The sequence below is a fragment of the Cloeon dipterum genome, chromosome 3 (assembly GCF_949628265.1).
Source record: "Cloeon dipterum chromosome 3, ieCloDipt1.1, whole genome shotgun sequence".
NCBI classification, from domain to species: domain Eukaryota; kingdom Metazoa; phylum Arthropoda; class Insecta; order Ephemeroptera; family Baetidae; genus Cloeon; species Cloeon dipterum.
The window spans coordinates 32336242-32353451 of record NC_088788.1 but is presented as its reverse complement, the minus strand read 5'-3'; the positions used below and the strand labels follow the sequence as shown (position 1 = coordinate 32353451).

The following is a 17210-nucleotide window of genomic DNA, read 5'->3' as shown; positions in this document are numbered from 1 at the left end:
ACCAGCAGCTATATATGGAACTTTGGTTAAAAGCTCTGCCAGAGGAACAAAGGAATCTTGCGGTCGTTTGACCCGCTGCGCCGAAATTGGCCCCAAATTGAATGAATCCAAGTGGCGCGGGTCGGGCGGGCTCGGCGCCGCTCGGGATTTGACTCGATTTTCCGCCGCTTTCCATTTCCCGTCGGCGGATTTGCATGGCTGATAAGGCGAGGATTTGCGGCTTTGTCAATTTCCAAACTGCTGCCAATCTCGCAAGTCTCGCTCGAGGAGTTTCCGTGCGCTCGCGATGCAACGTCGTGCGCGTCTCCATCAGAAGGACACCGGCAGCGGCAAAGTGTCAAAAGGCTGCAGACAGATTGCGGCAGCTATTTTCGCCGGCGTCCGAACGACGAAAGGCTCTTCGCGCGCGCGGATCGAGATGCGCTGCAGCTGAGACGTCAAAACGTCAGTCAAATAAGGATTAGAGCCGCCTGCCAAAAAATGTAATTTTGTAACGCTCGCGGCGCTCCGTTGGCGAAATTGTGCTCGGAAATTGTATTTGGCCCCAGGCTCGTCGGTCGCACACTGACACTCTGCCTGCTCGCGTGGAATTTTAATTTGTTTTATTTTTAGATCAAGATTAATGCTGGAGTATTTATAGGAATGCGGCATTTTCGTTTTTCAACGTGTTGCACGCACGAGATTTCGCGTGGCTTATTCTTTGTTGTGCAGACGCGACGGCCCCCGGTCCAATTAGCTGTTGTGTAGGTTTAGAGCTTGGATTATTAAACTCCTTATTCTGTGCTTCAAAAAAGCTGTCCCTTTTTTCTTTACTATATTAAAGGTCTAGTATTTCGAATCGACTACCTGGCGTTCACAATTCTGAAGCCTACCCCCAAATGTGCTAATGAATAGGGCGTTGACTGCGACGATAATTGCCGAGCGAATGCATAATTTAATGGCTGCGTTCTTTGTTCGCGTCGTTCGGTAAACAGTGCAAGATAACTCGGTGCTTTGCGGAACAATGGCAGAGAGAGAGAGAGAGAGAGAGAGAGGGACGACCGAACGCGCGGCTGTCGCGGTTTTTGCGGTGCAGCCCCTATGGTCGGCCCATTATTTTTCATCAAACCTCTGTTCCGAGTGCAAATAGATGCGTTTGCAGCGGAAATCAAATATCCGGACGATGCACATATAGCCCCATTCTCTAATTTCATGTATTCATTTGTCTGATTATTGGATATAGCGTGGTGTGTTTGTTTAGGGTGAAATGGAAATCATGGACAATTTGTTTCCGTTGTTATATATTTGGTCGAAAAATGCTAATCATCTAGATATATTTTTAAACAGTTTTCGTTGCGTAAATGAAGAGCTGACGAGTGGCGCGGCGCCAAAATTGAAACTTTGCAGCACGAGTGCAAATATTGCAATCTGCCGGCGGCGCTCGTAAAAGGGGTGCTCATATTCGCCGGCATATAATAAAGTCGCGCCCGACGCACAAAAATTACCAGCCTGCATACAATGCGGTGCCTAAATAATTCATGCGCCGGTACGTAATTCGGTGCCTCAAATTTTCTGGAGATTCGATTTGAATTCGGTCGGCGGTGGGATTAGCTTGAGAGCGAGGATGTGCTCGTAAAGTTTGTTATCAGCTGCACCAAGAGAGCCGGAGATAAAATTTTGAAAAGCAGGGGGACCGGTGCAGGCACTGCGCCGCCTCTGCTACGTCAATTTACCACCAAATTCACCCTGCGGGCGCCGCTCTCGCTCAATGTAGTAATTCTTGACAAGGTTTTTTATTTTAAATTAAACTGTAAAATAGTAGCGTTGTGTGTAGCGTTATTTGAATTTGCAAATTTATATTGCTATTATCAAAATATTTTTAAAGGTTTTTGACATTTTTTTTAGCATGATTTAATCATTTGTTGAGAATTTTTTTACAAACACACTGAACTAAATTTTATTTTTAAAAACCCAAAGGATGAGGTTGTGATTGCGGAAAGCGTCGAATCCGGTCGGAATGAGGTAAAACAACACTGACTAATTAATCAGGACTCTGCGGTGGCGTGGTGCAGATGTGAAGCAGCAAAGGTCATTTGAAATGCCTCTCTGCTCGGCTGACGAGAAGTGCATGTGTCTCCTCTCTCTCCTCTCGAGTGTCAGATGATGCGCTGCTTCTCCCTTCGATATTAGCATTGCGCACTGTGTAAATAACAGCAGTTGCAGTCGTGTTTGGGGGCGAAAAGCCGCGCTCGTAAATTTAATATCGAGCAGCCACTCGCACGTGATATCACGATAGTAAAAAAATGGCGAGTGCCACAAGCTGTGACAAAAATATTGTTGTATAATTTATTGCCGGGCGCACTTTTTTACGACTCTCGCGCACACATATTCGGGCATAAAAAGGGATTTATTATGCTTGCTTTCTAATAAAAATCCGCACGAGACGCGCCGCGTCGCCGGCCGCGTGCATCTCTTTTACGACCCGTTGCAGCCGCCGCCACCGCGCTTCTGCATAAACGAAAATCACGGGATTTGGGGAAAATCAGAATCCCATTGTATGCAGGATTATATGACGCGGTATATAGTTGTCTGCATCGCAGCGGAAAGGATAAACACGTTCAAGCGGTCTAACCAGCTGCGCAATCTGTGGCTGCGCTAACTGTTACACCCAATTTCGACACTTCTTGAATTTTGAAACTCACTACTCAGAGCTGACGTGTGCAGGAATTCCTCGGCTGGACAGCAGGGAGATTGGTCGTGCGCGGGCAGGGAGGATAAAGAAGAAAATAGCCGTGACGGCGGAATTTTCGGCGGCGCACGCATTCCTCGGGATCTTTCTCTTTCAGCAACTTGGCACCGGCGGAGTGGGCGAGTCGTGTCTCCTCGCCAAAATGTGTCCCTGCCGAGAGCGCGAGAGGAGAGGGTTTAATAGCGGCGGCGGCGGCAGGGCCATTGGACTCGCACCGACAAACAACCTGGGCCATCTGCGTGCTTTATGTCCATTGATTTGGCCGCCGCCGCCGCCAACGCCGCGCAGCTCTCTTTTATATAATGCCAACGGCGACAAAACAGGATGCTCACTTCTCTCTCTTAGAATCGTATTTATAGCAACCAAAGCGAAGCCAACTTCGCTTCTTCGCCGTGCCGTCCTCTCTGCAACAAGACCGCGTACTCGCGCCTGTTCATTCCCGAAATGAATATTGCGGGATTTCCACCGGGAAACACTGCTCGCCAAAATTGTTCAGCTTCCACTCTCGCACGCTTTGCTGAAAAAGAACGAACAGCATTCCGTTTCGGCTCTGAGGGGTTTAGCAGCCATTTAATTCGAATATTTGTGAAAGTACTGCAAGGTTACGGTCGCTACTGCGTAGTAGCCGCGTACTGGACTCTTTGCTATCATTATCAAGGATTATGAACCGCACTTTTTCTTCACGTATTTGAAACATTTCGAAACCTGAAAAGCAAGCAACTTAGCCTCGAAATCCTTGGCGACGCGCGGTTTCCCTGTTTCGCTTGATCCAAGTTATCAGCAGGATGGATCGTACGAATAAATATCCGTCTGCTGTCCACTTAAAACGCGCGCCCGAGAATTTCCTGACGACACCAGCGTGCGGCGTCTCCCAGTCGTAAAGTCTCTCAAATTTACTGTGTTTTGTTCTGAGCAACAATGGAATCCGAATGAGAAAGAGCCCGCTTTTTGGTATGCATATAAATTCTAGCGAATGCGACACGCCTTTGCTGGAATTTTAGGCGAAATCGCGAGAAAAACAGGCGCGGAGGAAGATCGATATTTATCCTGTTCGCTAGCCATTTAATTATTGCTCTTGCTTCACTCGGACTGACTGATAATAAATCGCAGTTCTAACCTTCTGCCGTGCACCGTGTGTGCAAATACAGAACAAAAGCTTGGTCGAACTATGTTTACTCCCCCAAAAGTCGATTCGGATATTCTCTGAGGGCATGAATTTCTTTTGACAACAAATACACATCGCGTGTATGCCAACTACAGGATCTATAGAGACAAAGGCAATTACCCATGCAAACCCCTAATTAGCTCCGAAAAGTTTGGAGGAGTTTCAAATGTCAGACGAAAATTGTTCGCATCGCGTGGAGTTGTAATTTAATTTGCTATTCTCTTTCATTGCAGGTATGTGTTAACGTCTACGTGCGATTAAATCTCTCCCATCCATCTTCCACCTTGCCTCAACTTGGCGGTAATGTACTCAAAAGGGGGGAAGATCTGCAAATTTGCTCACAGGCAAATTAGTTGTTAAAGGTATCGCAGCCCATTATATATTTATATAGATTGCAGATTTTGGTTCCAAAATATCCAGGGGATTGAATTAGACAATCCGTAGAGCGATTACCGTTCAAAATTTTGTTTTGATCGAAACATAAACTTAAACATTCTTCTCATCTATTACATGTTACATAGCATGCTCTTAAATACTTTTGATTATTTGGTTGCGAAACTTGAATGGTGCATGCAAACGCCGCGAAGGTCAGATGATCCATAAAACATTCGCTCGTAAAGCGCAGACGGCGTTATAAAAGACACAGTAATGCAGTGTGTACTCGCGCAAGTGATATGGAAAACAGCATAATAGCAGGCAGACCGCGTGACATGGAGAGGGCACACGTGATGTTTCCCGTCAACAAAGCGCTTGCAAAATGCGCGTTTCGCCAACAACACCAGCGAGACGCCGCTTACGACGGCGCAAAAAATGAAAACTGTTGTTGCGTCAACAAAACATGTAAACAAAACGGAATATTTTTTTTCTTCCGGCACAAAAATACGAGACTAAAAAAAGATAAATGGTCAAAGGGTAATAAAAAAACGTACAGCGCTTGAAGGCACTTTTTTGCGTTTATCTGTGGGCTATGTTGCCTTGAATTAAATGCAAGAGCTCTTGAGTCGTCTACGGCTCTTTCATTTTTACTAGCTCTTCTATGCTTTTTATAGTTTTATTATATGGCCAGCCATATTTTCACAAAATTCATTTCTGGGTCAGACCAAACTCTCTGCCCTTTATACCAGTTCAAAGGGCTCCTCCCTTTTTTAACGAGCTCTCAATTTTCTCTAAATCGCCTCTTTCCAATTTCACCTCCACGGTCAACAGAATATTTTTTTTGCAATGGATTAAGCGTGTCAAATTTTTGATGCCACTACACTCACAGAAATTTTTCTCTATTAGAGACACTTTTTAGGCATCTCAAGCTGATTCAGTAAATAAAGTGTCTCAAAAAGACTCACCTTTGCGAAATGTGTCTCTAACTGATGCGTTTTAGCGATTCCGTCTCAAACTGAGACGGCGCGGCGCGGATCAGTGTCTCTGAGTGAGACACTTTTTTGAAAAGCGTCTCCCTCTGAGACGCTGCGCTACCGCGCTAGCTCCCGGCCGCCGTTTCTTCGCCGTATTTGAAGACATTTCTTCGTTTTCGGGACTTTGGACATCATGTGAATCACGTGTTATTGTTTTTACAAGCTGTGAAACATGATAGGCAACAAAACAGGATAAATTTGCAGCTGGATTGTGTAGTTCTGCGCGGAGGATTTAAAAAAAAACGAGGTGGTAAAGTATAATAATATGCCTTTTCAACTCGGACACAATATATTTATTCTTCTCGTTTAAAATTGAAATGATTTATTAGAAGGATTTGGACCAAATTTTACATTTCCTCGCTGAAGTTCAGAGTCTAAAATTTCAGCTCCCTTTCTTCCAACTATCCGCTCCTGTTGGCCAAACTTCTTTTGTCTTTTAAAACAAATCAGCTGGAACCAACTATAAAGTGTTGACATGAGACAGTCATGATTTATTTCAGATTTAAATCTTAAAATATGTTGCGATATTTAGTTTTCTGAAGTTAAATTCACAAAAAGGAGGAGTATAATTTTATTTTTAATTCATTTCGCAAGAAATAAGCTTAAATAATGTTCTAAAAAATCCACACAACAGATGCAATCCAGTGTGGCTGTTGCCATCACGCCGAAGAGCCTGGAGCCGGTGCGGTGTGCGTGGCTGTCTCAGCTCATCCTGACCCGGCTGATGGCAGTACACTTGTCGTCAAGCCGAAGAACTTCAAGCCTTTGGCGGCTCAAAGGCCTTTTCGGCACGTCAATATATTTTCTCTCCCATCACGTAATTATTAATTTTATCACTCGAGCAGACTGTGAGAATGATCGCCGGCACCGGCTAGCATGGTGCTTTGTTTTCTTTTCACGAAATTTTATATTTTTAAAATATACATTCTAAAGGTTATTTTAAATTTACACATACACAAATTAGACAAAATATTTTTAAGGATGTCTGGTTGTTAATTTGATTTTTTTTATTGTGATTTGCTGACCTCGTCATTAACAACATTTTGCAGGAGTGAGTTGAACCAAGGCGTCAGTTGCGCCAACGCAGAGACGACGTCAGGTGCATATCCAGTGTGGCTGTTGTCATCATGCCGAAGAGCCTGCAGCCGGTGGTGTGCGTGGCTGTCTCAGCTCGTCCTGACCCGGCTGATGGCAGTACACTTGTCGTCAAGCCGAAGAACTTCAAGCCTTTAGCGGCTCAAAGGCCTTTTCGGCACGTCAATATATTTTCTCTCCCATCACGTAATTATTAATTTTATCACTCGAGCAGACTGTGAGAATGATCGCCGGCACCGGCTAGCATGCTGCTTCGTTTTCTTTTCAAAAAATATTATATTTTTAAGTAATATACATTCCAAAGGTTTTTTCATATTTTTATACATTAACAAATGAGACAAATTATTTTTAAGGATGTCTTATGGTTGTAGATTTGATTTTTTTTAAGATTTGCAAATTCCTAGCCTTGTCATTAACAGGTAGTGGTCCTTTTGCAGGAGTGAATTTAACGTCAGTTGTGCCAGCCCAGAGTATAGCCAATAACAGACGAGGCGGGCTTATAGCAACAATGTACGCGACGTGCTGACCGAGCTGCCGATGGGAAGGTGCATGCGTCCGTCGACTTCTCCAACTCGTGATGCCAATTTCAACCTGCCATCTGACGAGCCCCGCTCCATTGGCCTTATTAGCCCCGTTTGAGTGAAAAGAAAAGCCTGAGCCAGCTTTATACGACGGCGTTCAAAGGACAAACCGACGTTCGCTCTATCGTGCGCCACGGGTGTGCCGACGCATCTTGTGGCGAGTTCTCGTCTTGGACTTTGTGCCCGCAAACTGCACCCTTTGGAGCTTGAAGCTGTGGGAGGACAGCGCTGGGGCGCTGAATAGCGTGGCGCCGCCCGTGGGCGTCTTTTCGCGGGGGACCCGGTGCGGAGAGCGCGGCGCCACCGTCGGCTGCTGCGACGGTGGCGCCGCATGCTGCTGTCCTAGCATGCTGCTGTCCTTTCCACTTCGCGGAAACTATATATTTAATAATTGATTTGATTGTTTTAGTTATTGATTAAATTGTGTAGTCCTTTAAACCAAAATAAAAATATTTCTCGTATAGAACTTGTGTTTAAACTAATTTGAAAATTTACAGCCTCATAATTTTACTACAATAGATTTCCTCAAATACATTAAACTCTTTAATATATCTTGATTTAAATATAAACTTAACTCCAGGGTGATAAAATTTCAATAAAACGCAATCTAAAACTATATTATACACCGTGAGATTTATTTTTTTACAAACTTGTCCGCATAACATTACTGGTTTCAATTTATTATTCCTTATTTTAAACTTAAATTCAGTGCACCAATCTTTCTTTTCGCCTAAACACTTTCATACCTCTTATTAAATGTGATAAACTTTTTTGATTGGTTAAAGGTATGTTTTTTCAGAAGCTTGAGATCAAGGAAATCCATTGTATTCTTGCTTTTGGCTGAGTACTTTCTGTGGAAGGTGTAGTAAGCACCACACAGCAATTCGTAAGCGTTGAACGCCGATGGTGATGATTTAGTGGCAAGAGTTTTGCCCTCACCTATGAGAACAGTTTCCTTTAGGTCTCCATCACTTGAAATGTAACTGACCGACACTGGTACAACTGACTTGATGTTGCTGGGCTTCACCACATTGGAGCCTTCTCCTAACTGAGAAACATTTTTATTAATCGATAAAGTTGAACATATACAAATAAAATTGTACACGAGCAAACCTGTTCTAAATTGAAGGCTGGTGGCAATTTCTTACTAACGTTGATTTGCAATTCTCGATCAAGTTGGCATAGCAGCTGCAGCTTCTCAGCCTCTGTAGTACTGGGTTGCCCAAATAATTTTTGAAGTGTCGTTACCATGTTCTCAAAACTTTCCTCTACCATTTGACGTTCAATTCGAATGCACAAGTAAAACTCATATGTGATCTAAAAATCAAGATTTTTTTGTTATTAAATTTGAAACCATTAATGAAATAATATGTTACAATACTTACGACTCTGTATGTGCTGAATACAGGGAATGTAGCAATAATCTTGGAAATGGAAACACTGTTTTCAATCAACTCCCTTCGTTCAGGCCCACACTCCTTGAGTAACTCGCATGCCAAATCCACGTCTAAATTTTTTATTTTAAGTTGTGAGAGGGGGTCTTGAAAAGGAAAAATGTAAATTATTAATGAAATTGGTCAAGGAAAAATATCTTTGGATTATCTATACCTATATATGTATATACAGGACAGATAGAAATACATATTTTTTCACCTTTCGATCCTTCAGCTGCACAATTGTTTGCAGTTTTTCTCTGCCTTTTTGTTGGTGGAGGAGCGGCCGATGAAGATGCCTCTTCATTGTCATTGCCAGTGATTGCTTGAGCAGAAACCTGATTCTTCTCCATGGATTTTGAAAGGGATCCTCTTTTTCTTTCCTCATCTTGTACTTGGTTACCAATCCTATGCCTGTAATTTCTGGCGAAAGTGGTGAGCATCTTTTTCAGTTGGTCCTGTTTCACAAAAGAATAGGCAATAAGTGGTTATTAAGTTTATTACTGAATATTTTTAATTTTTTTAACATACGCCAATCAAGCAGTTATTCTGTGAAAGCTCTGGAGTGTCAAGTTCTGGGAAATTGGTCAGTAAAAATGTTACGTAAGTCACGTAATCACGTGGTGTTGGATTCCACTTGATATCCAATAGATGCCGACCAGCTTCGCGAATAAATGGTGATGTGTTGTGCAGAACTCGCCCAGCTTGAACCATCTCCAGGACAGGCTTGCTAAGCCTTAAGGGGGGGATCTCTTCCAGATTAAGCGCGCTGCAGGATGATTTCCCACTCAAACTTTGTGCGAAATTTGCAGGGATGATTTGATTTTGTTGTTCAGGGGCGATTTCTCTGCCTTCGTCTTCATCGAAAAACACGCTGGTACCCTCTGTGGTTTCAGTGTGCAGTAAACCATTAGAAATTCCGCCCACGACAGAGCTTATTTCCTGCACCTCCTGCGCAGAAAGGAGAAATATTGATCATAAATAAAACATTAAATTGAAATCCATTTTGTTATTTTATTACCTGTTCTTCAAGATCACCCAAGTCGCGTTCGTCAGAACAATTCACGATTTGTAGCGCGATTTCTCCCAAGGAATGTTCATATTCAAACCCTTGCACATCAGCATCAGCAGCTCTTTCAAATATTCCTTCTGTACTGTTGGCATCAGTTACAGGCTGAGAAAACACGTATGTATTGTTACAATCGTTAATGTATAAGCTCTTATTAAATTCTGCTATTTGGATAGCTAAACTTTACCTTTATTTGAACAGGTTCTGTGCCAGGTTGGGGTTTTTCTTTAACTGGGGAATTTTTGGGAAGGAAACGAACAAATACTTCATTGACTCCCTGTGGGAGATTCTTTGTGGTAGGCACAATTTGAATGTTCTTTTGCCTTACGTTATCAAAGAAGTCAAAGACAGGAAAAAAATTTTCCAGTTTCTTGGAGAGGTAAGGATCTACCTCACAGTAAAGTGCAAATCCTTTTTGCAACTCAGTAAAAAGACCTTTTTTGAGATCTAGGTCCAAAGGTATATCTGGCCTATCTGCTATCAAAATGTAAACTGTGAAAGTTTCGTTCATTTTTGATTTTATGTTTTCAAATCATTATATTATTATTTGCTTTGTTTCATCACCCAATGGCGTGTATCAATTTAACATATTTTGAGATTTTAATTTAGCAGGGCTGCCACACAAGTGCGTATAATTCATTAAACAAAAAATTATTTTGACAACTTTTTTAAGTACAAAAAAAGCAATTTTTAATTGAAATCAATTTTGTCAAATAGAGATTTATTTTTTTTCCGTAAAAATTGTTTATTTATGGATTACACATACATATGAACTTCTGTTTTGGTGGTAGTTTATTGCTTATCATTAAAATGTAAACAATCGGCTCATTATTGATGGTTGCTAGAGGGGCTGGCGTCGTGACAGCAGATTTATTTAACAAAATTTTTCATGGTTTAAACTGCGCTAACTAACTTTAAATATTATCATTAATTTATTTTTCCCTACAGTTTGAAGCTACAAAATGAGTGAGGATAAAGTCGGCCTTAACCAAATTGCAAAAGAGACATTGAAAACAATCGTTACTCTTCGCGAAAATCATGCTATGAATTTAGGTGGCATTGAGGTTTTGACGGAATGCGTGAACAACGTACTTCAATCCTTTATTAGTCAGCTAGAGGTATATAAATGATTTCATAATTTCATATGATTATAACTGCTCAAATTTTTATATCAATTTGTAGGAAAAGATGCGCAAAATTGATCAAGATCTTGCTGGAGAGTTTGCCTGGGCAGCGAAGCAGATGCTGCTTGAAGATCCTGTAAAACCTGTGTCAACTGAGCATCGAGTCATGTCTTGCCTTCGCCTCTACTGCGGTCTGATTGAGCCAGTCCCTGTCAAACAAGGTATTGGCTTTCTCCCTACGTACGGGGATGGCAATGAATCTCTTGGCGTGCACGACATTAAAGCAGTTTATATTCCTATTGAAAAACAAATTACTGAGCTTCTGCAATACAGAGAAGTGAGGGAGCTTGTCCTGAACTCTAAAAACTACATCTCTGACGAAAATATAATACGCTCAGTGTATGATGGCAAAGTAGTTAAAAATCACCCAATTGTACAGAAATACAAAAATGAAAACTGCCTCTTACTCCAAATCTACGAGGATGATGTGGAGTTATGTAACCCGCTTGGTTCATACTCCAAAACCCACAAAGTTACACTTGTCTATTGGACTCTACTGAATCTACCAGAGCATGTTAGGTCAAACCTCAAGTCGATAAACCTGCAGGGTGTGGCCACAGCCGACAGTATCAAATATTTCGGGTTCGAAGCGTTGCTTTCCGATTTTATTGATTTCATTAAAAAGCTTGAGGCTCCAGAAGGAGTTAAAATTGTTGTCGAGGGGTTGGATGAGCCACTAATTCTTCACGGCACACTTGTGTCTCTTAACGGTGATGGCTTGGCCTTAAATAGTATTGGAGGTTTCAAAGGAATTGGATTCGCACTGAAGCCATGCAGGAACTGCGACATTTCAAAAGAAGACATTGGAAAAGTTTTTTTTGAAGTTTTTCCAAGGGACTTGAAAAGCCACAGAGAAAGAGTGGATAAATTGTGTAGCGAAAATTTGACAGGTGAGCAAAGAACTGAAATCAGTAAATTGTATGGGATCAACGGCCGTTCTGTACTGGCTGATCTTGAAAATTTCGATTTGACAACGTGCCTACCACAGGACCTGATGCATAACTTGCTCGAAGGAGTCGCAGAAGTAGAGTTGCGTGCATTAATTTTTGAATTGATTGAAGAGAGAAGTTTGCTCACCTACAACGACCTGAACTATCTTGTCTCGGGTTTCCCATTCCCAAAAGAGTTTTTGCGATCAAAACCCTCACCATTTGAACCTGCGCACATCAAGAACGGAAAACTGAGGCAAAATGCTTCGCAAATGCTATGTCTCATTTACATCGTGCCATTCATGCTAGAGGATTTCGCAAAGAGCGAAACCTTGCCATACATTGAAAACTTCAGTCTCTTGGGAAAAATTACAAACGTGCTTCTTGCGTATGAGGTGAAAAAGAGCGATTTGAACCTCAGCAGATTCATGATTAATTGTCACCATTCTAGATACTGCGATCTTTACCCCAAATTTCCTCCCACTCCCAAGTTTCATTTTCTTGTTCATGCACCCTCAGTAATCGAGCAACTGGGACCAGTCAGAGTGTCTTGGAACATGAGGTATGAAGCAATGAACGCTTGGGCTTCTAAAGTGGGAGAACAAACCAGAAATTTCATTAATATTCCAAAGACAATTGCCACACGGTTCCAAACCAAGCGTTGTCTTGATTTTAACTTTGGAGACAAAAGTAGCACAATCTTGGGAGAAAAAACTTTCATGCCTGTAGGAGAGCAACTGGCTGACCTAAACCTGTACATCCTAGGAGCTGAAGTAGCCGCAGAATTAAATTGTTCATCAGAATTTTCGAATGGCGTACATACTGTTAAAAAATTGTTCTTGAACAATTTCGAAATTCAAGCTGATTCAAACCTGTTGATCAATGACACTGAAGAAACACTTCCCAGGTTTGGCAAAGTGAAAGCCATATTTGTTAAGTCCAAAGAGAGTGCCTTTGTATTTCAGTTGTACAGCACGGAAGGCTACAATTATTCAACAAATGCGTACGAGGTGACTTTGACCAACAAATTTTCCTGCAAAAATGTCAAAAAAATCCCTTTCTTCAACCCACTTCCACAAATTCAGTTGAGAAGAAAAACAAATATCATTCTCCAGTTTCACAGTCGAAACGAATTTGTAGGCTAAAAATTGTTTTGTTTGTGTGCTATGTAAATATTTTAAATTATGCAGATAATTTTGTACAAAAAAAATAAATCTCACGGTGTATAATATAGTTTTAGATTGCGTTTTATTGAAATTTTATCACCCTGGAGTTAAGTTTATATTTAAATCAAGATATATTAAAGAGTTTAATGTATTTGAGGAAATCTATTGTAGTAAAATTATGAGGCTGTAAATTTTCAAATTAGTTTAAACACAAGTTCTATACGAGAAATATTTTTATTTTGGTTTAAAGGACTACACAATTTAATCAATAACTAAAACAATCAAATCAATTATTAAATATATAGTTTCCGCGAAGTGGAAAGGACAGCAGCATGCTAGGACAGCAGCATGCGGCGCCACCGTCGCAGCAGCCGACGGTGGCGCCGCGCTCTCCGCACCGGGTCCCCCGCGAAAAGACGCCCACGGGCGGCGCCACGCTATTCAGCGCCCCAGCGCTGTCCTCCCACAGCTTCAAGCTCCAAAGGGTGCAGTTTGCGGGCACAAAGTCCAAGACGAGAACTCGCCACAAGATGCGTCGGCACACCCGTGGCGCACGATAGAGCGAACGTCGGTTTGTCCTTTGAACGCCGTCGTATAAAGCTGGCTCAGGCTTTTCTTTTCACTCAAACGGGGCTAATAAGGCCAATGGAGCGGGGCTCGTCAGATGGCAGGTTGAAATTGGCATCACGAGTTGGAGAAGTCGACGGACGCATGCACCTTCCCATCGGCAGCTCGGTCAGCACGTCGCGTACATTGTTGCTATAAGCCCGCCTCGTCTGTTATTGGCTATACTCTGGGCTGGCACAACTGACGTTAAATTCACTCCTGCAAAAGGACCACTACCTGTTAATGACAAGGCTAGGAATTTGCAAATCTTAAAAAAAATCAAATCTACAACCATAAGACATCCTTAAAAATAATTTGTCTCATTTGTTAATGTATAAAAATATGAAAAAACCTTTGGAATGTATATTACTTAAAAATATAATATTTTTTGAAAAGAAAACGAAGCAGCATGCTAGCCGGTGCCGGCGATCATTCTCACAGTCTGCTCGAGTGATAAAATTAATAATTACGTGATGGGAGAGAAAATATATTGACGTGCCGAAAAGGCCTTTGAGCCGCTAAAGGCTTGAAGTTCTTCGGCTTGACGACAAGTGTACTGCCATCAGCCGGGTCAGGACGAGCTGAGACAGCCACGCACACCACCGGCTGCAGGCTCTTCGGCATGATGACAACAGCCACACTGGATATGCACCTGACGTCGTCTCTGCGTTGGCGCAACTGACGCCTTGGTTCAACTCACTCCTGCAAAATGTTGTTAATGACGAGGTCAGCAAATCACAATAAAAAAAATCAAATTAACAACCAGACATCCTTAAAAATATTTTGTCTAATTTGTGTATGTGTAAATTTAAAATAACCTTTAGAATGTATATTTTAAAAATATAAAATTTCGTGAAAAGAAAACAAAGCACCATGCTAGCCGGTGCCGGCGATCATTCTCACAGTCTGCTCGAGTGATAAAATTAATAATTACGTGATGGGAGAGAAAATATATTGACGTGCCGAAAAGGCCTTTGAGCCGCCAAAGGCTTGAAGTTCTTCGGCTTGACGACAAGTGTACTGCCATCAGCCGGGTCAGGATGAGCTGAGACAGCCACGCACACCGCACCGGCTCCAGGCTCTTCGGCGTGATGGCAACAGCCACACTGGATTGCATCTGTTGTGTGGATTTTTTAGAACATTATTTAAGCTTATTTCTTGCGAAATGAATTAAAAATAAAATTATACTCCTCCTTTTTGTGAATTTAACTTCAGAAAACTAAATATCGCAACATATTTTAAGATTTAAATCTGAAATAAATCATGACTGTCTCATGTCAACACTTTATAGTTGGTTCCAGCTGATTTGTTTTAAAAGACAAAAGAAGTTTGGCCAACAGGAGCGGATAGTTGGAAGAAAGGGAGCTGAAATTTTAGACTCTGAACTTCAGCGAGGAAATGTAAAATTTGGTCCAAATCCTTCTAATAAATCATTTCAATTTTAAACGAGAAGAATAAATATATTGTGTCCGAGTTGAAAAGGCATATTATTATACTTTACCACCTCGTTTTTTTTTAAATCCTCCGCGCAGAACTACACAATCCAGCTGCAAATTTATCCTGTTTTGTTGCCTATCATGTTTCACAGCTTGTAAAAACAATAACACGTGATTCACATGATGTCCAAAGTCCCGAAAACGAAGAAATGTCTTCAAATACGGCGAAGAAACGGCGGCCGGGAGCTAGCGCGGTAGCGCAGCGTCTCAGAGGGAGACGCTTTTCAAAAAAGTGTCTCACTCAGAGACACTGATCCGCGCCGCGCCGTCTCAGTTTGAGACGGAATCGCTAAAACGCATCAGTTAGAGACACATTTCGCAAAGGTGAGTCTTTTTGAGACACTTTATTTACTGAATCAGCTTGAGATGCCTAAAAAGTGTCTCTAATAGAGAAAAATTTCTGTGAGTGTAAGCTGCTGCCTCTCAATCACTAGATTTAGAAATTTTTTCTCGGCTGGCGCAAAGAGCCGATTGCAGGCGTGAGCGGCTGCAGTCGACGTCGTCGGCGATTACACGCAGACACACACTCGCACGCATTATAAACAAACTGATTTCGTAATCTAGCCTCTAGCTGGCTGCTCACTCGCGCTCCTCTCGCCGGGCTGATGACTAGACACGTCTGCTTATTATCGACGCGCCGTTTTCTCGATTTCTCCGTCCGTCGAGCAGGCGGCGGCGCGTGTTGCATTCCACGCAGGCGTCGCCGGCCGATCGCAAACAAAGTGGCTGCAGCCGCGCCGACCGACCGACGATGCTTTTGGAATCAATCAAAGTGCAGCGTCACGACTCGGGGCTCGGCAGCGAAGTTCGCGCGAGCGGTGTGCGATTTTGGTTTCGTGCCTGCCGGGTTAATCTTTTTCGCGTTGCCTCCGTGCTTTCAAGGCCTGCGCTGCCCCCTCCCGCCCGCCGCGCCGTTTTTCGCAACGTCGCATTTCCGTCCGAGCTCCGCGGCGAGAGAGCTTCGCAATAATTCGCGTGCGACGCGGGTCAAGTGCGCGCAAATGGCAACAACTACTTTTAACTAACTGGCTAATGCCCTTGCTATACGCTCATGAACTCCCGAATTCGCTTCCAACCGCGCCGAGCGGAGAGCCCGCGCTGCGGCAGAAGACCGCGCACACTGAACATGAATCATCAATTATTGAGAATGCCTTTTGAAATTTCCTTTCAACACCTTCTTTAAACTCCATCTACCAGTTTATTTATTTATATTAATTAGCAGTTGTGCTCGGAGGAGAGGGTTCTGCCGAGTGGGTCAATTAATTAGGAGCGATTAGCGGGCAGTGAAAGGCGCTTGGAGCGTCGTCGACACCTTTTTTTCCCCTCCTTCTCCGGCTCGCGTGTTTTGACTGCTGCGCAACGAGCATTGACGTTATCTCGGTGATTTTTGCAAACAGGAAGACGAGCCGGCGCAAATAAAGTAATTGAAGAGGCGAATCGGGGCCAAGTGGCGCGCAATCCGCGTCGCAAATAGCCGCAAGCAAGGCCGGCCGGGCGCCAAAAGTGTGGCGTGCAAAATCTCACACGGCTCTCTTGGGTGTGTACTTTGCGACCAGAGAGATATAGAGAGAGAGAAAGAGAGTAAGAGAGGGCACGACCCAAATGGAATCCGACCAAACACGCAGTTTTCCTCCTCCCACTTAGCATTTAATTGGCCTAAAATTCAATTGAAATTTAACAAGCCATGATGAAATAAATCGTGTTTGACGGCGATACCGTTTAAAGGTTTTTTGCTCTAAAGGTTTAAAGGTTTTGGTTTCAAACGGTTGAAAAGTTTTTTATGTGTAAATTTGGAAGTTTTATGTGGTTATGACGGGAAACACGGGAATTCACAAGATCATTATCTATTTATCAATGTATTTTCCACATATTTCCCGGTTGTTGCATAACATTTTTACAACATAATTCTTGTAAGTATGTTGTTAAGGAAGTGTTTTTTTTATCTGGAACGGATGAAAGAGGAACATTTTAAAGTTTAATCCGTGAAATAACTCAGCTGCATTGTTACCAAATAATTTAAAGTTTGAAATAATCTAAACAGTTATTTTTTTTCAAAAATATAAGTTTCTCGTCTCTCGTTATCACAGAGCCGCCGACCTAAGGCAAGCGAATCGTGGTTGGACGGAAAATATTTCTCCGCATCAGTGTTGCAGTGTCAATGACCTCATCTCCCTCCAAATGCACGTTTGTCGGTTTAATCTGACTGTTGTAGCACGCCTGAAAACCCTCATCATCCCTCTCTTTGTGTTGCTGGGGGGAAGCAAAGCGATACCTGAAAAGGGAGTCTACTCATAAGTCTAGACGCGACCTCGGCTCACAAAAGATCCATAGGGGGGAAAAGGTTCCGCG

General features: G+C 42.6%; 2 protein-coding genes and 2 long non-coding RNA genes across 9 annotated transcripts in view; 3 read left to right on the top strand and 1 right to left on the bottom strand.

Annotated features, from left to right (window-relative positions):
• Snoo (Sno oncogene) overlaps positions 1 to 17210 on the top strand; it is a 72839-nt gene that overhangs the window by 10037 nt on the left and 45592 nt on the right. The gene's annotated exons all lie outside the window — the stretch shown is intronic.
• LOC135940046 (uncharacterized) lies at positions 5151 to 7438 on the top strand. Of its 3 annotated transcripts, none has more exons than XR_010574813.1 (3): positions 5151 to 6090; positions 6352 to 6554; positions 6835 to 7438. It is a non-coding gene; the product is annotated as an uncharacterized LOC135940046 (long non-coding RNA). The 3 variants fall into 3 exon arrangements; XR_010574812.1 differs by having other exon boundaries at positions 5151 to 6119; XR_010574814.1 differs by having other exon boundaries at positions 5151 to 6119; positions 6352 to 6583.
• LOC135940042 (uncharacterized) lies at positions 10292 to 12785 on the top strand. The gene is made up of 2 exons (XM_065484694.1): positions 10292 to 10598; positions 10663 to 12785. Exons 1-2 carry the CDS (start codon positions 10443 to 10445, stop codon positions 12736 to 12738), a joined length of 2232 nt encoding a protein of 743 aa, XP_065340766.1. The 5' UTR covers positions 10292 to 10442; the 3' UTR covers positions 12739 to 12785.
• On the bottom strand, positions 12981 to 15266 carry LOC135940048 (uncharacterized). Of its 3 annotated transcripts, none has more exons than XR_010574817.1 (3): positions 14300 to 15266; positions 13836 to 14067; positions 12981 to 13584 (listed from the first exon to the last, which is right to left on the bottom strand). It is a non-coding gene; the product is annotated as an uncharacterized LOC135940048 (long non-coding RNA). The 3 variants fall into 3 exon arrangements; XR_010574815.1 differs by having other exon boundaries at positions 13865 to 14067; XR_010574816.1 differs by having other exon boundaries at positions 13865 to 14067; positions 14329 to 15263.